The 26,777-nt window shown below is 46.4% G+C and overlaps 1 protein-coding gene across 6 annotated transcripts in view; it reads left to right on the forward strand.

The window, feature by feature from the left end:
- DDC (dopa decarboxylase (aromatic L-amino acid decarboxylase)) overlaps positions 1 to 26,777 on the forward strand; it is a 77,252-nt gene that overhangs the window by 7,387 nt on the left and 43,088 nt on the right. For 2 of the 6 annotated variants that reach the window (XM_008569873.1, XM_008569872.1), the window contains exons 2-6: positions 11,266 to 11,494; positions 13,637 to 13,750; positions 15,668 to 15,787; positions 22,639 to 22,773; positions 25,542 to 25,685. In XM_008569873.1, coding sequence (XP_008568095.1) covers positions 11,294 to 11,494; positions 13,637 to 13,750; positions 15,668 to 15,787; positions 22,639 to 22,773; positions 25,542 to 25,685 — 714 coding nt within the window. In that variant the 5' untranslated portion in view covers positions 11,266 to 11,293. The remainder of the gene's footprint in view (positions 1 to 11,265; positions 11,495 to 13,636; positions 13,751 to 15,667; positions 15,788 to 22,638; positions 22,774 to 25,541; positions 25,686 to 26,777) is intronic. The other 4 variants (XM_008569875.1, XM_008569874.1, XM_008569877.1 and 1 more) reach the window with 4 other exon arrangements.

A 26,777-nucleotide genomic window follows, 5' to 3' on the forward strand; every position in this document is an offset into this window, starting at 1 on the left:
CCTCAGTGTTGCCCCCGCACCGGACCGGGGACCGGCAACGGGATCGCAAGCCTCGGTGTTGCTCCCACGCCTCGCTCAGCCAACGGGATCGCAAGCCTCGGTGTTGCTCCCACGCCTCGCTCAGCCAGTGAGCGGGAGCCGGTCTGCACGTGGGATCCGAACCCTCGGGCGGGAGCGCCGCCGCGCTTCCCAAGCGGCGCACTATCCAGTGCGCCACCGGGCCGGCCCCTATTCCTCATTTCTAATGAGGCTATCATAATTTTGCTCCTTTGCAGAGCTGAGGTAAAGACTGAGAGAATACAGGTAAAATGCTTACACTGGGGCCCTGCCTACGGTAATTACTCAGCATTTGTGTTAGTTTGGATGAGGTGGGGGAAAGGCACTTCTCTTGGGGTGCAGAGGACGGCAGAGTTGGTTCTGCTCTGACAGTTTTCTGGGATCAGCTTGGGTGGGTGGAAGTAGACCTGTACCTGTTGGCCCAGCCCTCTGACCTGAAGCCTGTGTGTGGTGAGCAGCAAGGACACCGGCCCACACTCCAGCTTGCACACACCCCCCCCCCCAATCCCTGGTGGGAGCCGGGGTTCTGTAATCTTTGAGGGGTCTGGAGTCTCATCTCTGGCACGATGAGGACGCAGGCAGGCAGCAGTGCAGGTGTACACGGGCCACCAGGCCAAAGGCATAGTGGGAAGAGCCTGGCTCAGAATGCCGGCACCTGCTGTCACCGGCTTACTGGCTGTGCAGCCTTGGTTAGATAAAACAGCAATAATAATACCCTGCAGGGCTGTTGAGAGTGCTAAATGAGATAATACACACCAAGTGCTTAGCAGGAAATGAGGCAATATTGATTTGTTTGGTTTCTTGGACAATAGAATGTGGCAACCAAATTTCAATGTATTTTCAGGATTTGACTTGGTGGAGGCTCCAATGTGGGCTTCGTAGCAACACCAGGAGACAGGCCAGCGACATGCAACAGAAGGAATAATGAAGAGCTCACAATAAATTGAGAAGTCAATATTTACCACTGAGCTGGTTGATGAAAAAAATCGAGACTCCGCAAAGAGGGTGCCAAAGCATACTAAGTAGATTCGCAATGCCAGGTGTCCTGTATTTATAATAGATGACAAACCAATATTTGACGTAGTCACAGGGTATTATGAATAAGCAACCAACTAGGGCATCATTTGGACAGTCATAAGTCTATAGAAAAGGTAGGCGGCTGTGATCTGCTGTGAAATACTAATGTGACTATAAGAGAAAAGAGGAAAAGAATCGAGGAAAAAATAAGAGAAAAAATCTTTAAAGAAGAGAGAGAGAGTGCTTTTCATCTAAGAGTTTCTTCTGGAATAACACTAAAATAAAATGGACCAGAGGAGGAAAGTTAATTAATATCACTTGGTCTTTCTTATGTACATGTTTGTAAATAGCAAACGTGAATGAAAATAATGGAATTGGAATAATTTAAAATTTAAAGTTTAGATGAATGATAAAAGCCAACAGAGATGGAGTGCTCGGGCTTGCTGTACCTTGGGTGACGTTTCTGTGTCATTCTAGTTTTTCTGGAAAGAAATTGGCAGCATTCAAAAATAACTGTACAGACACACTTCTTAAGTCCAGTGGGGTAGTAGTATCTTGAGGGACTGACCCAACAGGTGTGACCTGTATGACACCGCCACTCGTGCTAGTGCTATTCATGACAGAGATGACTGGCAGACAATGGGCCGTGGGCGGTGTCACAGCAACACTGTGAGACTCCTGCTCGGCAGGGCTGAACGAGGGCCAATAGGTGCATTATGTTAAGGTAATTTTGCATGTTGTAATCAGGCATACGGGGAAAATGTCAAATGAAAAAAGGATCCCAAATAATGCACATATCCTCATTGCAACTATTTGAATTATCTACGGTCAGGATTAAATTGGGATAATATCAATAAGTTTAATGTCCCTGACATTCTTTTATTTTTTCTTTTGAATTGCTCGAGTTCTACATTTTTCCAGTCTGCTTTAGCTTAGGTCACAGGAGAGATGCGAGAGGGAATGGCAGTGCTTTCCCACGGCAGTAAAACTGAAAATCCCCACGCAAGCCCCTCTCTGGCTTCTTTCCATAGGAAATTGTCAGCCAAGAAAATACTTAGATGGACACTGTTTGCTAAACAGAGAACGAAAAAGAAACAGTGGTGGCCGTAAATCTCCATTTTTCCCTTCAGCAGAGGGGCAAGGCTTCCCCTGGATTTTGATCTTTGTCTATTGTTCGAATTTTCTCTTGTTTCTGTTGTACTACTGTGCATTTTCTTACCACAGCCAAGTGTTCCAACCAATTCAGGAGAAGAGGCCTCACCTTTCTTTCCTGATATTAGTAACCAATGCTAGACACAGACAGGTTTGCAGCCCAAGGTGTGTTCTGCCTGCACCATCCCACTACCCCATTTCACGAGTGAGAAAACTAAAACTCAGAGAGGGTGAGACGTTGGCTGGCAGTTGCACAGCCTTTTGCAGCAGAGTTGGGACTCAAGTCTCTTTCTTCTGAACCCAAATCCACTGTTCTTTCTACTTCTCGTGGCTACTAAGAGGAAGAATACTATCTTGTGGGATTGCGGTATGGAAGAGTGTGATATTGTAAAGTCTAGTTCCGCTTGATTGTGGTGGGGGTGCTTTGTAACCAAAGCTGACCAGAGAGGAGGAGCCCTCCTGGTGGACCAGGTAGAACCCCAGGTCTAAGGCCCTTGTGGGATTTCCTCTCTGGATAGTGAACTCTCTTGAGGAGGTACATCTGGTTTCACTATGAAGTGTATGGGGTGTGAAATTATATGCTTTGAACATCTACATATAATTTATCTGGTACTCTTTGCAATTCTGTGTGATGCTTAGTATTAGGATTGGAAAGGGCAATGCAAGGGACTGAACGTGTGTGTGTATCACGGGATCCCCAAATCTGAGAGGATACTCGCATAGTGTTTGCCTGTTCCAAAGAACTCACCCAGTATTTCAACAGGTAGCAACATCGTTTATTAGACTTATGGGAGTCGCTGACAGTGGCCAGCCAGCTAGATATCTGCATAACCATTGGGTACATAAAACAGTTATATAGTGAACAGATCAAAGTAGGGGTGTGAATCATTTGCAAACTTACCTGCAGACCCTCACCCGGCTCTGATAACTCAGAGATCTGGCTGAGTAGGTAAGTAAATCTTTTCTCTCCTCTCCAGGCACCAGAATGCTGTAGCGCCAGTGTGCTAATTCATGTACTTAGGGTCGCTGCTTCCTCCAGTCTTCTGCTTGTCTTAAAGGGGATATGCCTTTCCTTGGGTAACTACCTTGCCCAGGGGTAGTTTCGCAGGGGGCCGGGGGGACTCTGGTATGCACAGGTAGGGGGAATAGGGCTATGTCCAGCATTTACCCTACAGTGTGTTCCCCTAAAATTTATATGTTGAAGCTCCACCCTTCAATGTGATGAAATTGGGAGGTGAGACCTTTGGGAGGTACTTAGCTCATGAGGGTGGAGCCTTCATGACGGGAGTAGTACCCTTATAAAAGAGGCCCCAGTGAGCTGCCTTGTCACTTCTGCCATGTGAGGACGTAGCAAGAAGGTGCTGACTATGAGGAATGCAGCCTCACCAGGCTCCAGACTCTGAATCTGCCAGCACCTTGATCTTGGACTTCCAGCCTCCTGAACGGTGAGAAATAAAAGGCTATTGTTTATAAGCTACCCAGTCTATGGTGATTTGTTACAGAGCCCAAAGGGACTAAGACAGGGGTCTTGGAGAACTCAGCTGGCTTGGCCATGGTCACAGCTCTAGCCAAGAGCTGTCCCAAGTCCATTCTCTTTACGTTTGCCCTTTGTAATGAACATGATCTCTGAGCAACTAAAGTGCCGAGAGAGCTGTCCAGTCCGCCTCTGTACGGCCCCCAGGGAGCACGGGAAATCATCATTTGAGGTTGTAGGAGAAAATGTTTTTTTCAAGTTTCTAATCCTAAGGTTACTTTCACCAAGCTTTTTTCAGGGTTTGTCAACCCACAGGCATGTGGCCAAAGCTGTGAGGGACACACCGTGCCTGTGTCTGAGTCCAGTGCATTCTCTCAAGTGCAGGATCATCAATCAGGCTGCCCAGATTTAACCGTGACCTCACTAGCTGTTGGGTCTTGGTCAGGTTGCTTAGCCTCTCTGCGCCTTAGCCTTCTCATCTGTTGAAGTGGGTAATATTAATCCTGACTAGGTTAATAGGAAGATTAAATAAGAGAACATATGCAAAGAGTTGACGTAGTACTTGGCACATGTAAGTTCATATAAAAGCCATTTTCTAAACCAACGAAAGAGTCCCTATTTAAACAAGGACACCCATGTTTACATAAAAGTAATTGTATGAGTATGAGAAAGTGGGGTGTGTGTGTATGGAGTATGAGGTACACTGGCTTAATTATTTGAATTATAAATAGGGTCTCTTGGGCATAAAGGACAAGGAAACGTGGGACTCTGCCTCCGCTTTCCTACCAGCTGGCCTCACACCGGGGAGGATGCTTCACATCTCACTGTAAAATGAGACTAGTCACAGCACCCACCTAATAAAATTAAATTAAATGAGTTAAGACTGTCAGCCTGTTTGAGGTCTCTTTGCAAACAGATCGGTGTCTCCCTCTCCCTGTCCTCAGCCACCTGAGGTCCACCAGCTAATACGTGATGAAGGTCAGGTACAGACCAAGCACTCTGAAAGCATAGGTCACACTTCTCTCCCCCAGGGACACACCGCCTTCCAGAACACTTTCTGTGTATGTGCTGTGATCCCAACCTTCTTTTCCACCCATGTGAGGGAGCCTATGAAGTTCCTCTCTCCACAGTTTTTAAAGCTATGTGCTGAGGACCTTGGTGACATAAAATCTTCATGCACGATTGACATTCTGAAGAACGTGGTTGGGAGTCTGGCTTCTGCAATCGTGCAGAGCAACTGGTCTTGGAAACAACAGTCCCCGAGAAGAGTGGTTATTGTGAAAATAGATCTGCAACTAGATTCTCACATCACTTTCCTATCACCTCATTATAGAATCTGATGGGTCAGTTAGCACTAATTCTCATAGATTAGAAAGAAGCAGTGGTTGCAAAACAGGAGGGTTTCCATTTTGTAAACAGAAGCACTAGTGAGCCCTGGAAGAGAAACACGGCTGAAATGTTTCACAGAAGGAGAGGATGGTGCTGGCCTCTAAAGCCACAAAATGAAGTCCTTCTGCTCAATTAATAATTATTTTTTTACTTTTTAAAAACATCAATAGACTTTCAGAGCAATTACATGTTTACAGAAAAATTTAGCAGAAAGTAGTTTCTGTATTTCTCCCATGCAACATTTTTGCTAAAATTAATAAAAAAGTTTTTACTCAACATGAACTCTGCATCAGGCACTTAGCTCATTTAGTTTCCACGCAGCACTAGAAGGGGTGTATTGTCATGAGGCCTGCTGTCACAGAGGCTGAGAGGAAGACTCAGAAAGGGTGGAGGCCGAAGGTCACACAGCAACTGGAAGGGGTGACCCTTGACTTCGGTCTCCCTGACACTTTATGGCATACCCCAAGGCCTCCTGTGAGCTGATTTAATTATTTATGTGCTTCACCATCATCAACAGAAATGCTCACCTAAAGCTCCTTAATAACACATTTTTCCACCAGAGTCTTAGGAGTTAAAAAAGAACATAGAGGATTTTTTTTGAGGCTAGTTATCAAGGAGTCATTTTTCCTATTATTAGAGAGCTCTCATGGCTAGAAACCTCTTCGTGGTCTTGGTTGGAACCATTTCTCCTGTTGGGTTTATTTATGCTTTTTGAACCCACAGAGAAAATGTTCATCAAGAAACCAGTCAATTCAGGGGAAACATTACCCGAATTAGGTTTGTGCCCAGATTTATACATATGCTCAACAGAAAAAAGAGAGGGAGGTTGTCATAGACGCAGAAGGATATGTGTTTGTGAAATGTAAATTATGGTTCAGTTTTTACTGCAATACTGTAAAAAAATGTGAACAGTATTCTTTTTAAGATAGGAAATAAAAGTCAAGAAAGGTTGAATAAAGTCTCCAGTGTCGCAGAGATTCAAGTAAAACCACGGCTTGCTGCGGTAATAGGCAGGACCGTGAACAGGTATGAAGCTCATCCCCACTCCCAAGCACATACAAACTGACTCACACACTCAAACTTCAGGACTTGGTTTGTCCTGGCAGTTTCAGGTTTGTAATCACCAGCAGAAGTTCTGCACGGAGGTGGATGCTGAATGCCCCCCACCCCAAATGGCTGTGGCAGAGGAGTCCAGTGCCCAAGCTGTGGAAAATGAAGTCGAGCACTGGCGGTGGAGGGCTCAAGGCTTGGAATGAGTGAAGACGTGAGAGGCCACAGGGGGAAGTGGGCCAGGATGTGATGGTGGGAGGGACGGTTGTTCCTGAGCCATTATTGTCTCCTGTGGTTCTTTTCTGTGGCAGATATGTGATGGATGGTGCCTTGGGCAAAAGAGTAGGGCCCAATACAGTATATTACAAAAATACAATGTTTACAGCACCAAATTTCTTTCATTCGTTCATTCACTTATCCTTCAGCAAACATCCACAGTGCTTACTGTGGTCTGGGACCTGTGATGGTTCCAAGAATGCAAAAATGAATGAATTGAGGACACAGCTTGGAGAAGCCCACAGTTAGCGAAGGGTATCAGTGGAATGATAAATTACAAAAAATAATGCCAGGGTTGATCAGGAGGTCTGAGGGCGTCAGGGGAGTTCATCTCTTCTTGAAGCCTGTGGAGTTGAATCTGTGCTCTGACTGTCGCTGAAGTGATAAGATGTCCAGTCAGAAGGACAAAGAAGGACCAGCTCTCTGCACACACTCAGCGCACAACTGGGGTCGCATGAAGAATGCTTACTGTGGTGTGCAGCTGCTGCCGACGCTGATCAGCTTATGTCAATAGAAGCCTTCAAGGGTCTGGAGAGGCATAAGCCATGGGCTTTATCAAAGTCTCCATCTTCCAGCTAATATTTGCCCAGCTTGGAGGCATGAAATATCAAACAGCTACAAAATGAGCTCAAGATTCTCTGTGGCTTTGTACGAAGAGCCTTCTAAAAAGGTCTTTATGGGAAGTAATCCACAAATAAATGACAGAGAATGAACTAAAAGTAGTAAGGAGGTCTTATCTTACAGTGTGAATGGGAATATTTCTTTTGGTGTCAGGTTGGTATGTGTGTGTGTGCATTTGTTTTTTCCTGGGTCATCGCGTTTTGGCCAATTACTATTTCATTCCCATTAGAAAGAAGCTACTGAAACCCCGAGAAGCTGAGCATCTTTCCTAATTTTGCACAGCTCTTCATTCTGGGTCTTCAGCTTGTAGCATTGGATGTGGTGTCCCTCAGTAGGGCAAATAGAGAGTGTCAGAATATTGACTTCAAGCATTTCTAATAGTCACACACAAGGTACATATCATCAAGAAAATGTTATGAGATTTCACCACATAAAATTAAAATTCTTAGAAGTCAGAATAAAATTATGAACAAAACTTGGTACAAAACAAATATGAGGAAAATGTCAGTAAAACATGTCAACAGACATAGGCGTGGAAGTATTAACATATTGGAACTCTTAGAATTAAATAAGAAACTATCTAACACCCTCTTGGAAAAGAATGCAATGAACGAGCAGTCCCTAAAAGAAGTCCAAATGGTAAAGAAATGTATGAGAAAACTGTTCACTCTCATTAATCGGAGTATAACAGAAGCATTAATGCTAATAAGACTGGCCAAGCTTAAAATGAATACTCCAACCCAGGGATTGTACGGCCAAATGAGCATTCGTATACACTCCCTGTTGAAAGAGTAACTTGGTAAAACTACGTTCTGAGCAGAAATTTGGCAACATAATTTTACAACACTAAAAATGTTTATCTCTAGAAGAATTTGTCCTAAGAAATTATAAAATACATGTTCTCCATTTTAGGAATTCTAAATGCAAAGCAAAGTGTGCTGACATGTAAATAAGAGGTCGCAGAAAAGCTAACAGCTGACATTTATTGAGAGCTCACATTGTAATGTATGCTGTGCTAAGCTGTCCCCACGCACTTATTCAATTATCACAGAAGATTCTCTGAGTAGTACTATTACCATCGTGATTTTTGTTTTCAGTTAAGGAAAATTGGGTTCAGTGTGGTAGCAATTTATGCCAGGTGGTACAGCTAATAAATATTAGAGTGAGGGTCTGACTCAGTCTCTTGGCTCTTGATCTTGGCACATTGGCCACTGGAATCCACCAACTTTTCCCACTAATTGTAGGTGAAAATTGGAAATGATACAGATCTTCAACAGTAGAGGTACACATTGTGAATATAGCCCACCCACATTGTGAAATACCTTGCAACTGTGAGAAACCACATAACAGAAAAATGTTTTTCAACATGGCACAGGTACTTAGTAATTGCTTGGTGAAAAAGGCAAGTAGCAAAAAGACCTGCAGTGTAGTACAGTTTAGGTTAAATTTGAATTGTGTCAATCAAAAACACTTCAATTTGAGGTAAAAACAAAAGTTTTGCTCTATGAGCAAAATTCAAAATAAGCAAAATCACTTCAAATTAAAAACTAATTTTGAAGCCAGCAGGCCCCCAGGAAGTGTGAACCACATGCTTTTACCACGTGGCCATGATATTTTGGCTGATAACTGGCTCCCTCCTCCGTCTTTGGTTTATGATGCAGAAAGGTGCAAGGGAACTTCAGACAGTCACTGTGGTTTTCTCATGCTGTTAGTTTAGCATTCACCATTGCTGTGATTTAGAGTCCTATCTTACATCCCAGTCACTGATACTCAAGTCCTCAATAACTTTGAAATGGGGTTTGGCTCTAAGAACAGGGCTTGAAGTCACCTAAAAACTGCCATCCACTGTTCATTTAGCAGAGAATACTCAGAATAAAAATTATTAGACTGATGAGGGAAGGAAAAGCATGTTCAAACAGGTTCCCCTCTGACAAAGGCTCCCTTTTCAGCCAAACTTCAGTCAGGCACCTGATCGCACTTCTTGACTAGTCAGTCTCCTCCTTGGCCTGCTGAGCCCAGTTTTGGCAAAGAATCCTGCTGAGCAAGTTTATCCAGAATGCCCCACCCTGGATTTCTAATCAAGCTCCTCTTCCTCCCTGGTACCTAACCAAGCTCCTCTCAGTAACTTTGCATCCACTGATCCTCTCATCTGGTGTTGGCTGCACATCTACATCTGTCCTTGTCATATTCAGACTTGAGGTCAGTCTCTCTCCCCTACTGCAATAGTCTTGAATAAATTCTGTCTTGCCATTTTTAACAAATGCCTGGTGAATAAGTTTTGTTTAACGGCTTTAACCTCACAAAAATTGTTAAAAATCCCAGCATAGACAATGGGAAAAATAAAGAATTCTGGTAATGTGATATTGAGGTAATTAGCATTGATAATTACAGTGGATGTAAATTCACACCCCCAGTCCCCCTCACCCCAGCACTTATTCCCATGGGAATACTCATCTTGCGTAACAAAGCTTTGGACTATGGGAGGAATTCAGAAAGATACCACTTGCTTAGCATAGGATTGTCTCTCACAAATACAGAAAACATTCTAGAAGGACATTGAAAGAAAGTGAGCCGAGATGCCACGTAGTGTTCAAGCTTTATTAAAGGAAAAGAATCTTCTGGGCTGAGCTCAAAGTGTGGAACAGCCCTGGGGCTGCCCTGAAAATGGGGGACAGCACCAGGTGTGGGGGTGGTAGAGCTTATATAGTGCACCAAAGGCTGGCTGATACCATCAAGGAGGGTCATTATGCTAATGTGGATCAGGGTGGAGAACTGCTTGCAGAAGCAAAAGGGGTTTCTGTTTAAGTCAGGAGGCTTCTTGTAAAGGGAAGGGAGAGGGGAGGACAGGGGAGAGGGTGGGGTGCCATTTTGTACTTGGGCTTGACTAAAGTGGCGCTGGTTATGCTGCAGATCAATTAGACATGTGCCAGGATATTGGGTGGTGGATTCTAGGTGAATATTTTCTTTTGTGTTGTCCAACTTTTCTGTTTTGCAAATACAATTAATTCTTATTACCTACATATTCCATATAGGCAAATTCTTCCACTTGCTAGTGTATTTGTAACCCACAAATCAATATTCCCTGTGCCTTTGTAATCACTCACTGACGAGCACACCTGCAGCCTGGTGTGAGCAGCATGGTGAGAAGTTTGCTACACAATGTGCATGTGCCCAGCTGAAGCTGAGCAAGGCTACACTGTACCTTTTTGTTTCGGATCTCATGATGCAAACAAGTGTCCTTTCCTCAGTCTATATAGTGCCGCATTCTTCACATTTTCTTGCTTTGTCTTGGTGATTTTGCTGCTTAAAATGAGCCCCAACTCAAGTGCAGAGGTGCTGTACAGGGTTCCCAAGCATGAGAAGACTGTGATGCACCTTACGGAGAAAATACTCATACACGTGTTAGCTAAGCTTCATGCAGGCCTGAGTTAGCGCACTACTGGCTGTAAGTTCAATGTTAGTTAATTGATATATATTAAGTCAGGTGTCTCTAAAAAAAGAAGGTTATGTACTGATTGACAAAAATGCTGTGATCACTCTTCAGGAGCCTAACCCTGTATTTTCCCTAGGAGGAATAGTGTAGTGGTCACTAATTCATTGTTCTTGGCAATTTTTATAGAACATAATTAACAAGAATAATAAGAATTACCTGTATATTTACTTATGTGTTTGGGGGAAGCTTTATTTTTGAAAAGCACCTGGTCATGGAATCAAGAACAAGAAAGAGGACTCTCACTTTGATGGGGGATGGTACTGTCCCAGGCTCTGCACCAAGTGCTTGCCTATGTGCACACTGCATGATTCTGCCTTCGCACCTTCCTGAGAGGCTCAGAGGGTGGAGCTTAACTCTGTCACATGGCTAGGAAGGGGCAGAGATAGGACTTGAAACAATGTCTGTCATTAAAGTTGAAATGAACCGTGGAAATAAAGGTGTGCTTCTTGTCCATTTTACCAATGCAGAAAATGAAACAGAGAAGGTGAGTTGTCTTCAGCTGACTAGCTGAAGACTGGAATAAGCAGTTTGCCACAGTCTCCAATCCAATGTCATCTCCACCAGACATGGAAGAAAAGTGGTCCTGACTTGGGATCTGGATGGCCTGCAAGGTCTATGGGTCACTGCCCAGGTGGCCCTATCTGTGGGCTTGCTTGGAATCGCCCCCTTCCAGTTCAGAGCTGTTCAGCCTGCAATGTAATGTTTGCCAACTCATTTTTTCTCTTTCTGTGTGTAGTTTTCATCTCTGACAGAGCCCAGTCACCATGAATGTGAGTGAATTCCGAAAGAGAGGAAAAGAGATGGTGGATTATATGGCCAATTACTTGGAAGGCATCGAGGGACGCCAGGTCTACCCCGATGTGGAGCCTGGCTACCTGAGGCCTCTGATTCCCCCAACCGCCCCCCAGGAGCCGGACACATATGAGGACATCATCAGTGACATTGAGAAGATAATCATGCCGGGGGTAAGTGTGTATCTAAGATCAGAGGACAGCAGGGCTACCACTAAGGTAGCACCTACAGGGCACCCACAATTCACGTGGGTGACTTCACCAAATCCTCACAACAGTCAGGTTGGAGACAAACTTTTATCATTTCTATTTTATTTACTTATTTATTTATCATTTCTATTTTATAGCTGAGGCAATTAAGGCTCAGAGAGATTAGGTGGTTCACCTGTGGTCACAAAGCTAGTCAATGATGGAGCCAGGATTCCAACCTGGATTGTTTCTGCTCTAAGGGCAGTGAGTGTGCTCCCCCATGGTCACCTGAGACTCAGTTGCTGCCCCCAGACACCATGTACACAGAGTGTCACCATATGCTGGTTTCAAATAAGTTAATTGCCCCAAACAAAGCACCTTCCTACCATTCTTGGGTTTAGCAAAGGGTAAATTGCATGTATGGAAGAATGTTTTCCTTTATTTGAGAGCAGGCTACATGGTGGTTCTGCTTCTCCAAGAGGGTGACGCCAAGGCAGGTGCACAGGTGCACAGTCCCCACGAAGCCAGCGAGTCCCGCGTGGTGTGCCCTGTACAGAGCTGCGGCCGTGGAACCTATACCCACTGCAAGGGGAGCAAAGATTTGGCCCTCAAAGGAACCATGTCACTTCTGCTTTATGCTTCCACGATAAGATTTTTCCCTGCCAAGGAATTCACCTACAAGTCTGTCCGTTAACATGGCTCTGTGAACAGGCTGGCCCAGCCATTCCAGTTTCCAAACTGGGCACATTGATGCGTGGGGTCAGGCCTGCCCTGGACAGCGATGTGCAAGACCAGTGCTGCCATCATGCCTGCCTCCACCAGCAAGCCTGCGGCTGTAAGGTGGGCGAGAAACGAGCAGGCAGTATCCGCAGCAGGAGGGAGCTGGGACTGTCGGGACCCCCTCACTTCTAGACAGAAGGCAGAGGCCCTGAGAAAGCAGATGGTCGACCGAGAGCACAGTCCCCACCTGCGAGATCAGGCAGTATTGCTCGAGTCTCATCTTCTGGGAGATTTTGAGATCAGGCAGCATTGCTCGAGTCTCATCTTCTGGGAGATTTTCACTTGACATTTGCGCTTTGAGGAAGCACAGGATTTGGGTTTTCACCTATAAGTTGTGCAAATATACTACGCCACTCAGCAGCGAAGCCTGCGGGGCAGGCACGGGTAAATGTCAGGCAGAGGCCGGTCGCTGGCAGAGGGTGTACACTGCACGCGAGATCAGGCAGTATTGCTCGAGTCTCATCTTCTGGGAGATTTTCACTTGACATTTGCGCTTTGAGGAAGCGCAGGATTTGGGTTTTCACCTATAAGTTGTGCAAATATACTACGCCACTCAGCAGCGAAGCCTGAGGGGCAGGCACGGGTAAATGTCAGGCAGAGGCCGGTCGCTGGCAGAGGGTGTACACTGCACGGAGCGGGCTGCAGACTCCGGGCTGTGGGGCCGGTCCCCGGTGGGAGTCCCAGCCGAGCCATGTGATTGCAGGAGACGAGGTGAGCTCCAGGCCCCTGTGCAGAGCAAGCATAGGACCATCCATCCCAGTGCCATTGTGAATATCAGTGGAGAGCGAAGCAAAGGGGCCCTGTCCCCAGTCAAGATCACTCCTGTCCTTCCTCGCATTCCCAGGGGCAGGTGCAGAGGTCAGAGATGGAGGCAGCGTGGGGCCACCTCGTGCCTGGAGGGAGGGCGAGACTCAGGGCCACTGTCACTCTCCTGGCCCTGGGCACTTTTGCCTTCTGGGCTGCTTCTTCCCTGGGAGTATGGAAAATGGTCCTTCACACATGCACTGGCATATAGACAAGCACATTCACATTATAGATACATCTTTTTCCTTGACTTGAAAGTTCATTTTTTTCTTCTCATTTAAAAAAAACTAAAGCATTTTCCTGATGCCTAAAAGCATCGTGGCCCCGGCACTGGGCCTGCTGTGCTGAGAGCATCATTTGGCCTGTGCGGCTGGGTGACAGGAAAGTGACGACACACCAGGAGGAAGGTGCTGGGATGGCTGAAATTTGGGAAACTGCACCAACCCACGTGGGATCTGGAGTGTCCGGCAGCCAGCGCCTGGGTCCTCTGAGCTGGTCCTGCCTGGCTTCCCTCTCCCCAGTAACTGTACCATGTCCCTGCAGGTGACCCATTGGCACAGCCCCTACTTCTTCGCCTACTTCCCCACGGCCAGCTCGTACCCGGCCATGCTCGCGGACATGCTGTGCGGGGCCATCGGCTGCATCGGCTTCTCCTGGGTGAGTGTCCAGGTGATGGGGGGAGAGGGGAGGATGCAGTGGTGGGGTCCGTGCGTGGGGTCATGGCACCTAATCATGTAGAACGCGAGCAGATGGCCGTGTCACCTGTGGGCAGCAGGGCCACTGTTGCAGGGAGAAGAGAAGGATTCAGCCCCAGAGAGGGTGCCTCTAATAGCGATTCAGAATAGAGGGAAATAGAGTCCTTTCTGGAGAAGTCTCAACCACCCAAGCCAGTTCTGCACAGCAGTGTGTTAGAAACACTTGGTATGCATTAAAATCACAGTCCGAGGCCCCAGAGTTTCTGCAGCCCCAGTCTGGGAATCTGCATTTCCCGCAAGTGGACCAAAGGATTTCTGTTCTCTGAACCTTGAGAAACGTGCAACCCATTTGCAGTCCACCTGTTCTCGGCCATGACTGCTGCCCAGGGAGAGGGAGAGAGGCCCCAGCCTACCAGATGTGCCGAGTGCCACAGAACAGGGGTCTCTCCTGCCTCCATGCTGTGTCCTGCCCTATTTGGGGGTAAAATGCCCTGAAATGTCCCTGCTTAAAAGGGCAGCAGGATTGGCTCTTCCTGTGACTCTTGCTCCAGCATTATAGGACACAGCATTACAGGACAGATTCCTTCCTCCCCAAATGCAGATAGCTTGGAAGGAGAGTTGCCTACTTACTGTCAGGACTCCCAGGGCTGCCTACATCATGGGGAGTTCTTCAAAGGCCAGGGTCTGTCCTTGGTTTCCTAGGTCCAGAGCATTCACCTTGTCTGTGCCGTGGAGTGGGTGGACTCATGAGTGGGTTGACTGTGTCGCGTGGGGACCTGAGAAGCGAGTGGGAGACACAGGCCCAGTGGGAAGGGTTGAAGAGGTCGTCCCCAGCTCCTGCGCAGCTTCTCTGTCTGGGCCTCTCTCTCCACTGGGCACAGCTGGCCTGGGTGCAGACATTGTGGCCTGGGCTGCGCACTCCCTCTTCTAATGGCCATTTCCTTTCATTAGATATAGTAGCAGTTTTCAGTTAGCTCTGCTGGTCCAGAGCCATTCTGTCCCTGCAGGATGACTTGACATCAGTCTCCAACTATATCTGCTCCTTCTAGGATGGTCTGGTTCCTCTTGGGCCTGACAGGGGGACCTCCTCATCTCTGAGGCTGTGTCGCCTGACACTGGTGGCTCCTAACAGGTGCAGGTCCCTATTCCTGGAGCCAGGCTCAGCCAGGGTGGGGCTGACCAGAAAGGTGGAGGAGCTCCTTTGACTTGTTCTTGCCAGTAGCATATCACCAGAGCACCCCTGCGCCCCACCCCAGGCCCCTTATGTGGAGGTTCAATCTGTGTTTGGAAGGGGCCCAAGGTCAACCTTGCACCTCCTGAGTGCAATGAGAGGGGAGAGTTTATAGGGCAAGTTCACTGGGAGCTTATAAGACAAGATCAATGGCTTATCCAGGGACACCCAGGAGAAGAAAGCTGCCCAGTGCCTGCTTAATCTGTGTTTGGAAGGGGCCCAAGGTCAACCTTGCACCTCCTGAGTGCAATGAGAGGGGAGAGTTTATAGGGCAAGTTCACTGGGAGCTTGTAAGACAAGATCAATGGCTTATCCAGGGACACCCAGGAGAAGAAAGCTGCCCAGTGCCTGCTTCCTTGACTCTTTCCATTCACTTGTGACTACAGAGCAGGATCCACCAGTTGGCCTTTCTAGATACTTTCATAAATGAACAAATGAGCGAGCAAGCAAGTACACAGTACCTGTGTAGCAGGCCGCAGCAGAGGCAGGTTTGTCATGGCTGTCTGTGCATTTCTTCCCAGACATTCCTCTTGGGTGAGTCTTGGTCAAGGAGCACGTGTTTGAAATGTGCTATCCTTCTCATCACAAGCTGACAGGAAGCTGAGGGCAGCCACCCTTGGTTAATGCCACCCCTCTCTCCCACCACAGGCTGCAAGCCCGGCGTGCACAGAGCTGGAGACTGTGATGATGGACTGGCTCGGGAAGATGCTGGAGCTGCCAGAGGCATTTTTGGCTGGCAAATCTGGAGAAGGGGGAGGAGTGATCCAGGTAGGGTGGGAGGGGTGGGAGAGAGCAGCTTACTGGGATGCACGGGTTACACCGGGGACCACACCTGCAGGTGGAAAAATGAGGTACTGTCGCTCTTGCTGTGTCCTAGAATCTCTTCTGGATAATAAGCAAAGCTGAGCTCATAGGAGAACCCTGGTGTTGGAGTTGGCAGGATCTGGATTTGATTCCCAGCTCTGTCTCTCACTAGCTGCAGGCAGAGCACTCACTTTGCTGTGACCCTGGTTACGGCAGATAAAATAGTGGCTATCATATACAGGTGCACAGAAATAAAAACAACTCACTTTTATGCTGGGTTCTCCTTTGCTAGCCAGTATGCCTAAGCACTTTCTAAGCATTCGCTCATCTAATCCTCACAACAAAACTATGAATTAGGAGCCATTTTAATACCCCTTTTTACAGGTGAGGAAACGAGGCACAGAAGATTAGGTAACATGCCCATTGGCTCCCAGCTGTTAAGTTATAGACCCTGAGTATCTGTGTGACTAAGAGTCTGTGATCTTCATCACGACATGGCTTAACTCATTTTCTTCAGTTGACACGTATGAGGGGGTCTTCAAATAGTTCATAGAAAGATACGTATCGTCTTTTAATTTCAGTTTTCCACAAACTTTTAAAATACCCTCGTACCTGTTGAGAGTCAGTAAGTGCCAGAGCTTACATCAGGGAACAAGACAGACACAATGACAGTCATGATGGAATTCTTGTTCCATTCGGGTTCTAGGACAAATGCCACTAGACTTGATGCATTCTTTTTTTTTATTTTCTAGCACAGAAGATAAACTATATTTAACCCACTACCCTCCCTTCCATCATTTTTCTCGTGTCAAGTACGTGATAACAACATTGAGAAAGCCTTGTTAACTTTGGCAAGAAAGGATTTTCTTTTTCAGTCACTGTCTTCTCTAAGGCTCCGGGAATTAGCTCAGGCAGCTATGTCCTGCTCATTCGACAGGCGAGAACGTTGAGGCACAGACTGAAGAATGCCCTTATAGGAGACCACATGGCTGGTGTGGCCAAACTAACCTAGAAAGCAACAGCACCAACTTCCTTACCTGATACCACTCAACAAGACAAGGATTTTTAATGTCTCATGTATTTGTTTTCTATTGCTGCTGTAACAAATTTCAGTGGCTTAAAACAACACAAATTTATCATCGTACAGTTCTGTAAGTGAGAAGTCTGACCTGAGTCTTACTGGACTAAAATCAAGGTTGACACCTTGGAGGTTCCAGGGGAGAGTCTGTTTCCTTGCCTCTTCCAGCTTCTAGAAGCTTCTATGGCCCCCACCTCCACCTTCAAAGCCAGCATATTCCTTCTCTCTGACCTTTCTTTTGTGGTCACATGTTCCTCTGACTGCAGATGAGAAAGTGTGTCTTCATATTTAAGGATGCATGTGATTGGATTGGATCCAACCAGATAATCCAAGATAATCTCTCTAAGTCAAGGTTCTTAATTTAATAGCATCAGCAAGGTTACTTTTCCTGGGAAACAATCACAGGTTCTGGGCATTCTGGGCTTTCAGGGGATGGGGACGGTATTATTCTGCCTACCATATCCAGTGTGCATCAGAGACATGGAGGGAAATTGTTTACAGTGCAGATTCCTAGACTCCATCTTTAGATATTTGAATTCAATGGCTCTTGGCTGGGCTGGAGAATCTGAACTCTAGTTCATTCTGATGAGGTTTATTCTGATGCAGAGATCCCTGATCAGGCCCCCGTGCCAGGACTGATGGCTGATACCATGGCCAGGCTCAGAACCATTCCCTCTGTGCAGGCCTCCCTCCCATTCTGGCTCTATCACTTTCTACCATCCATAAGTGATTCTGAGTGGGGAGTGGATAGAAGTGAAATACCCGCTGTGTTGTAAGCAAAGCTTCAATATGATGCTGTGAGCTGGACTTTCAAACAGAGCAGAAACAGCAATCTAGCAAACACAAAATACTCCAGCTCCCCAGGGCAGTTTTCTTCTTGTCAGAGGTTATGAAGCCTGGTGAAGACCCCTTGGCCAAGATCACGGCAAAAAGACGATGTCGCAGGTGCCCTTCTGGTTTGGGCAGGGACTGTGGCTCATAGCCCCGAGCTGATGCCCATCAGCTGCATTTCAGGTTGGTGAAGGCCAGGAGACTTTCTAGTTTCCAGTACATGCACCCTGCTTCCTTATGAGAAACAGAGCCTGAGCGTCCACAGGGAGAAGCAGTGCCCGGAGGGCCTGTGGTTCTGAGGTCCAGATGACTCAATTCCAGGCAAGGGTGTTAGTCTAATCCTTCACACAGGCCTGACGTTGGTGGCAGACTTACTTTTTCTTATAATTCTATACGTTTTTGCCAAGATCTACTGTTTCATCTGTTCCATTCATTTTGATCCCCCTAACATTTGGAAAGCCTTGCTCATATAAGACCCAGCTCTCGCCTCACCATAGGAGATTTTTCCTCTAATATGTCTTAGTTGTTGTGGGTCACCTCTCCTCTGTTTCCCAAAGGCTTCAATTTCCACAGATGGGGTGCCTCTTCCATGATTTCTCTCCTTCTTTTGATATTTTCCATTTTTGTCATTTTCTCTCCCATAGACAGGAGAAATTCCTCCCAGTTTTCTCTATGTGGTTTCAATTTTCCACATTGCCAATATATTGCCTTTAATGCAATAAATGGTTCTGTTATTCCACTTTTAAAAGTTATTGTCTCGGGCCGGCCCGGTGGCACACTGGATAGTGCGCCGCTTGGGAAGCGCGGCGGCGCTCCTGCCCGAGGGTTCAGATCCCACATACAGACCGGTTCCCGCTCACTGGCTGAGCGAGGCGCGGGAGCAACACCGAGGGTTGCGATCCCGTTGCCGGTCCCCGGTCCGGTGCGGGGGCAACACTAAGGGTTGCGATCCGTTGCCGGACACGGAAAAAGACAAAAAGACAAAAAAATAAAATAAAAATAAAAAAAATAAAAGTTATTGTCTCCTTTCTATTTATGGAAACTGGATGTTCATTGTAAAAATGGAAAAAATACGGCAACTTTTTGGGGGCATATTTCTCCCCCAGTGTTATTTCAATATCTACATGTGAAAAAAAAGTATATAAATATGTATGTATGTGTGTGTGTATATATATATATATAAAACAAAATTGAGATAATACAATCCCCGTGCATACAGATTTTCTGTATGGTGCTTTACTTACTATTTTATTGTGAGCATTTCCCATTGTTTAAATATTTTTGAGGATATTATTATTGCATGACTTTCTATGATATGTCACAGTTTATATAAATAATACCTAAGATATTTATGTGGTGTCAAATTTTTCTTCAGAGGACCTCTTTAGGGTAAGATGCAACAATCTTCCAAAATTATCAGCTTCCTCCCAGGGCTCTCCTGGCTGTGTCCATTTTCAATATTCCTCCACCAAAATTCAAAATGCAGCAACTACAACCAGAAAGGGATCATTTCTGGGTCAGTGGATCTCATAACAAAAACAATTTCATATCTAGTTTTTTTCAGCAGCCCAAGATAACTCCTCTAATTTGATATTTCTCAAAGAATCTTACAAATACCCCATAATCCACGGTGAGTCTATTATTATAATAGCGACTTTTTATTGAATACCTACTATGAGCTTGGCTATGTTTTAGCTTATTTCTTGTGTTTTATTTTGTTATTTTATCCTCAACATGTTCACGAGGTTGTTTGCTTTATTGACAATCTTTTTTGTAGATGAGGAAACCAGGGCCCAGAAAGGTAGAAAAGTTAATTAAAGACAAGGCTGGTAGAAAAGGGAACTGGAGCTGTGAGTAACATCAGATCACCCCTGACCATTTGCTTGGGTTGGTGTCCAGAGGTGTGCATGCTACTGGGGGTTAAATGGTCTTTTCATCAAAGACAATCCCATTTTGGAAAGACAATGGAAGTCCTGGCATTTGTTGAAGAATAATCCTGGCATCTCTCAGCCCATGCATGCTTCACCACAATTGTCCTGTAAGTCCAATCCCCTCAGTTTTTGCTGGATGAAAGCAGGTACTGGAGTCTGTGTTTGCAGCCGGAAGCTTGCCCTTTCAGCTGCCTAGGCTGACTCTCTGTAATTTGCGAGGCCCCAAATAGCACCGGAGCCTGGTGACAGCCATGAGCCAGTCTGTACATCGGTCCCCTTGGATCTGTAATCACAGCTGCCGGGCATCAGCTAGGTGACGGGCGTCTGAGTCAAATGGCAAATTGTTATTGTGAGGCTGGATGCACGTGGTCTGTAGAAATGGTCTCTTAATTGAGTTTGAAAGCTTCTGCTCAAGCAGAGGCAATTTCTCACGTGGGTGGGGTGACACTTGAAAACAACAGAAGATGAAAGGATATTTCTGCTCCAGGCATCACAGCCTACAGCGTCAGATCTCACCAGCGTTCCCTTCTGCCTCTTGAGTGGCCTTACCATGGCAACCTTTGTGTGCCTGGGATCCAGCAAAGCCACTGCCACTGCTCACCCTCTCTACTCTTCCCTCCACAAAAATCTGATTCCAACAAAGGGCAGAGAGAGCCCTTGATCGCGTGCTCCAGTTTACCAAAACATTCTGGCCACGCTGGAGCTGTTGAGTTCTGGATGCTGTACTGACTCTTGGTTTTGTGGGGCTTTTTCTTCTTTTTTTTAATCACTTTTTGTTGAATGAAGAAGGAAAATTTTCTCTCAGGACATAGAGCCCACAGGAAAACCCATAAATATTGGCGTGGTGATTGAAAGCTTTTCATTAGAATGTGGTTCAGAGAATGCACGTTTGAGTTAGAGGGCTGCAGACAGAGGGTGGAATTTAGATAGAGAAGCCGTGGTCACATCGTGTACCAAGGATCAGATTAAGGAACTGTGCCTTTCCATAAGATGTTCCTGTTACATTTCCAGCGAGAATGAATGAGCCAGTGGGTGGACCCATGACAAACAGTGTGTGTGTGCGTGCGTGTGTGTGTGTTGGGGGAATTGGAGGAAATAAGGCATGTGCGAGAGATAAGGGGTGCATAGGAGACGAGACATGTAAAATACAGCACTTGTCCTCAGGTGCTTGGATCTCCTGGGACGGGACAGCTGATTTAGCTTTGTCAGCTAAATTTCTTTAACGTGGTCTAAAACAGTCTAAAATCACTGTTCACGAAAACAGCCTTAAAGAAATGTACTACTCATTTTAGATGCTGAATTAAGAGGATCGTATATCTATGTATTTGAACCCATGAAGTAGAGAAACATGAATAAATGTGTTTATTATTAAATATTACCCATCTCCCCTAAGGATATGAGTTGACTGAAAAGAATAAGTAACAGCCCATGGAATGGTAAAGTTGAAATGGGAAATCAGGGGCCGGCCCCGTGGCGCACTCAGGAGAGTGTGGCGCTTGGGAGCACAGTGACGCTCCCGCCGCAGGTTCGGATCCTATATAGGAATGGCCGGTGTGCTCACTGGCTGAGCGCGGTGCGGGCGACACCAAGCCAAGGGTTGCGATCCCCTTACCGGTCACGAAAAAAAAAAAAAAAAAAAAGGGAAATCAGGATCAATGAAGGGAGGATAAAATGTTAAGAAGAAAGTTTAACATTCTAGGTAATAATGGTATTGTAAAACTTTATGACCTCCTCAACCTCTTTTATTATCAACAAAAAGCTGCCTTCTTTTATTTGTTCTTTCTAATGTTAATGTTGGTCAGTCAATGGGTTTCTTCTGGGATTTGCTTAAGCAGGAAAATGCTTACAAATGTGCGGAGGCCCATGCCCTAGAAAGGACAGGTACCAGCTCACTTCCAGCCATGCCACTTCCTGGCTGCTGATTTGGGACAAATTATGTAGCCTCAGTTTCTCCTCCTGAAGATAACAAAATAAGAAAGTAGGATTATTTTTCAGATTAAATGAGATAATATGACAGGCACTGAATTCCTATCTTTTACCCACTCCCAGCCTCAAAGGAGTGAGTTTTTAACTGTTCTTTACTACTTTGCTAAAATAAGTTGTTGACATTAGTTGCTTTAGTCTGCTACGGCTGCCATAACAAGTATCACAGACCAGGTGGCTCAACCAACAGAAATTGATTTCTCACAATTCTAGAGACTAGAAGTCCAAGATCAAGGTGTCAGCAGGGTTGGTTTCTCTGGAGGCCTCTTTTCTTGGCTTGCAGATGGCTGTCTTCTCTGTGTCCTCGCCTGGTTGTCCTTCTGTGTATGCCTTTGTCTGTGTCTAAATTTCCTCTTTTTATCAGGACACCAGTTAGACTGGATTAGGGCCCACTCCAAAGATGTCATTTTAGCTTAATTATCACTTTAAAGACCCTATCCTCAAATATGGTTACATTCTGAGGTACTAGGGGTTGGGACTGCAACCCATGAATTTTCGGGGTACACAATTCAGCCCAAAAGATTGAAAGAAGTCTTCCAAAGCATCCCTGAGTCCCAAGAGAAATGCACCCATATTTTATAAACAAATACAAATTTCTTTGTCCAGGAAGATATGGACACAGAGCTGGGCTTGTCCACTGTGCCCTGGGCCGATCTCCTCCTCTGATGGAGATGTGAACAGTCCTCCTAGGTCAGGCTGGGAGCAGGAGTCCATGACGAAATTCCCGCCAAGCTTGTCCTGCAATAGCTGGTACACACTAAGTGCTCACAAATGTTAGCTATTACTGTTGCATAAAATAGACAAAGAAATGTCAAACTAGAGCCAAAGTGGCAGTCGGAGGTGTTCAGATTTCTCCAATGCAAAAGAGTGTGAACTTTGCGATTTCAGATTCATCTTTCAAAATATGTTCCCCAAATAGTTCTTCCAACAATTTGGATACTGACTTCTTTGCTGTATTTTGAATTTCATTTGGACCTTTCTCTTGGTTTTAGGGAAGTGCCAGTGAAGCCACTCTGGTGGCCCTGCTGGCTGCTCGGACCAAAGTGACCCGCCAGCTGCAGGCCGACTCCCCAGAGCTGACACAGGCTGCCATCATGGAGAAGCTGGTGGCCTACTCATCCGATCAAGTGAGTGTGTGGGGCGTCCGTGGTCTTCAAGATCTGGATGTTTTGTTTTTTTATGTCAGATCCAAATAAAACAGAAGAAAACCACACAGCATCCTTTCAAATCCAAGAACAGTTCCTCAGGTACCACCAGGATAAAGACCTGTACTAAAGGGAAGGGGTAGAGTCTTGGGTGGGGACTCAATAGATTGAGTTGAAAGAAAATAAATGTGCTGAGAGATCACCATCTCTCTCAGCATGGATGTATGTTGGGATAGTCCGGCCCACCTTCAGAGAGGCATTATGGACAGATTGACATGGGCCTTAGAGACCTTGTCCTGTATCCCAGCTCTGCTCTCTTAAGTGATATGATCTCAGGCAAATCACGTAAATTCTCTGAGTCTCTGTCTCTTTACCATCAAAGAGGGGTAATAATACCTGCTCTTGGTGTAGCTGCTTGGCTCAGCTAATGACTGCACATTAGATGAAGGATTTGCAGGTGCTTTGTGAGGGTTAAGAAACTCTGCAAATAAGAGCATTTAGCATGATTCTGTTGATTGACCCATGTGAAAATGGTTAAAAAAAATAACAGCAAAACAAACCCCCAAATTGTGTGAGATGGAGTGAATTGAAAGAGGATTGATGAACATAGGAGAACCCACAAGAGGAGCTGTGGTCAAGAGGGCCACAAAAAATACAAACCGTGCACCTCAAGAAACTGGGCTCCACAAGGAGTAGCTGATTTAGTTTTGCTGACATATTTATCTTTAATGAATTCCTTACACCGAGCATTTGAACTACAAAATCTGGTCTTGATAACATAGCCTGAAACAGATAGTGTCCATGTTTCAACGCTTAATCAGGAGGATTATGTCTCTGTGTGCTTTAACTCCATGCATTTAAGTTATACCTACACATGAAAAATGTATTCATTTGAAGTCATGCCACCCTCGTTTCCCAGAAGAACATGAGAAGTCCTAAAGAAACCAAAACCAAAAACACAAAGCACATTCAGGCACTCGCTAAGTCCAGGTTGAGATTCGTCGCTATGTCGCTATGAATGTTAGGGTGTAGCCTTTCCCAACGGGGGTTCTGTGAGGAAGCTTGGCCCTTCAGAGAATGACCTGGCGATGTCTTCTCAATCCTCCCCAGGACGGCGTGTAGCTAGTACCACTGCAGATGCACAGGAGTCTGGTGAATTCTCACACACGCTGGGTGCCCGTGAGCTTCAGGGTGTAATTCTTCTGTGGGCCTCCATCAGATTCCCCAGGAGCAGGGCCTGAAACAGGGCTTCAGTGCTCACCATTTACAGAGGGGGTGCCCACTGGGGTCACTTGTGAGGAGCTAGAGAAGCAGGGTTGGGGGGGTCAGGCAAGTGTGACTCTGGGGAGTCTCTACTAGCCGGGCCCATGGGGCCTGCTCTGTGGTGTGAACTGGCCACAGAAGTGTCCCCTCCTGGGGCAGTAGCCAGCCTGTTGGGCATCTGTACAGTCAGTCCTGCAGTGGGGGTGGGCAGGACATCTCTGTTAGCAGAGAGTGGCTCTCCAGAGAGGGGAGAGTGGGGAGCCGTGGTCAGCAACATCCACTGCAGCTAGGGGTGGGCACGCAGGCCACGTCAAGGAGACCTGGGGGGACAGCAAGAGCACCAACCACATGAGGCAGGTGCACATACAGATAACTCTGTCTTTGGTCTATTTAAAAATCCTGTTGTCACTGCCTGCACAGTCCTCCTGATGCTTCTCTCTGAGTCACCCTGGGGCTGAATCTGCACTTCAGGCCAGCGTTAGCCCAGAAAGCATAGGGTTGAGGTGTGCATCATAAATTTATAAACTGGTCATCTCACTGCTCATCTGAAGTTTAAGACGATGCACAAAGATCGTAAAAAGAACAACTTCCTGGAGTTGTCACAAGCTTCACAGGTGGTTCTTGCACCTAATAGGAAAAGAGGGAGACAGCCAGGTTAGTGAGTGCCTTCCACGCCAGGTACCCTACTTGGTGCCCCACGTCATCAGTCTTCTGTTCACAACTGTCCTTTGTTACGTTCTCCTGGGGCACTGAGGCCATGGAGGTCCACAGCTGGGAGTCTGCTCGGGTCCCCAGGCTCCAGAGCCTGTGCACTTCCTGCTGGACTCCCTCTGCCTCCGGAGCTGACCAGAGGAAGCCACGCAGCAGCAGCAGTGGTGCCTGGGCTCCATGTAGGGTCAGGCAAGAGACAGCGATGGTGGGGGTCACAGGGCAGAAGTGGAAGCTCAGTGGGAGCTGACTCTCCTGGGGTTCCCTGAGGAGGATAGTTCTGCCCGCCATCCAGTGATGGCTGCTTGTCACTGTCTTCCTCACTGCAGACCCTATTTGCTGAGCATCTATTGACCGAGCTTGGCCACCAAGCTTCCCAAAGCCCCACAGTGAGAGGCAGAGCCTGAACTTGAGCCCAGGATTTCTAAATCCACTTCTGGGGTACACCTTCCAGGGTCTCACCACTTGATCTTGAATTCAAACAAGCAAATGAAAACGTCACCAATATTGACCCTGCATTTTGCACTTATGGTGGGTGCTTGATTCATTCAACTTAAAAGCAAGAATCCACATGAACTGAGAGAACTCCAGGAAAAGAGGGACTTCGTGAAGGTGTAGGGAGAGGGAGGAGAGAGGGGCAGCTCTGTCACTTGTGGGGTGCAGGGAACCCCGCATTTGAAGTGTCAGGCACTCCCTGCAGAAGCAGGGGCTCATCAGTCCGGCTGAGCACCCCGCACAGACCTGACGCGCTCCTTCCTTCCTTCCTTCCTTCCTCGCAGGCACACTCCTCAGTGGAAAGAGCCGCGCTGATCGGCGGCGTGAAATTAAAAGCGATCCCTTCAGACGGCAACTTTGCCATGCGCGCTTCTGCCCTGCAGGAGACCCTGGAGAGAGACAAGGCGGCCGGCCTGATCCCATTCTTTGTAAGTTCAACAGCACTCGGTGCATCTGGCACCCTGGGGGTCTCTGAGCCCTGCCTGGGCCTGGACTAGGGCCGGGGTGCCAGAGTCGCTTTCCAGGCTGTCATGATGCTCACAGGCCAGGCAGTACTTATGTGTGCCTTTGAGAAAGGCTGTCGTGCAATTTGAAAGTATTCTATTGAATGAGGTAAAATTTTTTTGAACCTGTATTGTCAACATTAAGACTCACTAGAATAATCTACTGAAACACACTCTTTTAGATTCGTAGAATGAAAGCAGTGGAGGAAACATCTCCAGCATCTAGAGGCCGGTGTTTCTTGGCTCATGGCCACATCGCTCCAATAGCTTTTATCTTCTTGGTTGCTTCCAAGTTTTAGCACTTATTAATATAGCGCAGTAAGCATTTGTGTGCGGGTTGCAGGGTTTTGTGTGGGCATACGTTTTTAATTCATTTGGGTAAATACAAAGGAGCACAATTGCAGGCTCATATGGAAAGAGTGTGCTCAGTTTTATGAGAAATTGCCAAAGTGTACCATTTTGCATTTCCGTGAGCAATGAATGAGAGATCCTGCTTTTCCACATCCTTGTCAACATTTGGTTTTGTCCATGTTTTTTTTTTTTTGTCTTTTTTGTGACCTGTAAGGGGATCGCAACCCTTTGTGTGGTGTCGCCCGCACCTCGCTCAGCCAGTGAGCGGACGGCCACTCCTATATAGGATCCGAACCTGCGGCGGAAGCATCGCTGCGCTCCCAGCGCCGCACTCTCCCAAGTGTGCCACGGGGCCGGCCCTTGTCCGTGTTTTTGATTCTAGCCATTCGAGTAGATGGGTAGTGGTATCTCGTTGTCGTTTTAATTTGAAATTCCCTAATGGCATACGATGTTGAGCATCTTTTCACATTTTCATTTGCTATGTGAACATCTTCTTTGGTGAGATGTCTGTTCAGATCTACGGCCCACTTTTTAATCAGATTATTTGTTATTATTGTTGAGTTTTAAGAGTTCTTTGTATATTTTCAGTATCAGTCATTTTACAAAATCCATCTTGTTTTGCAAATGTTTTCTCCTGGTCTGTGTCTTGTCATTTCTGTGTCTTTA

This window comes from Galeopterus variegatus, unplaced genomic scaffold (genome assembly GCF_000696425.1).
Source record: "Galeopterus variegatus unplaced genomic scaffold, G_variegatus-3.0.2 Scaffold540, whole genome shotgun sequence".
Classification (NCBI taxonomy): Eukaryota; Metazoa; Chordata; class Mammalia; order Dermoptera; family Cynocephalidae; genus Galeopterus; species Galeopterus variegatus.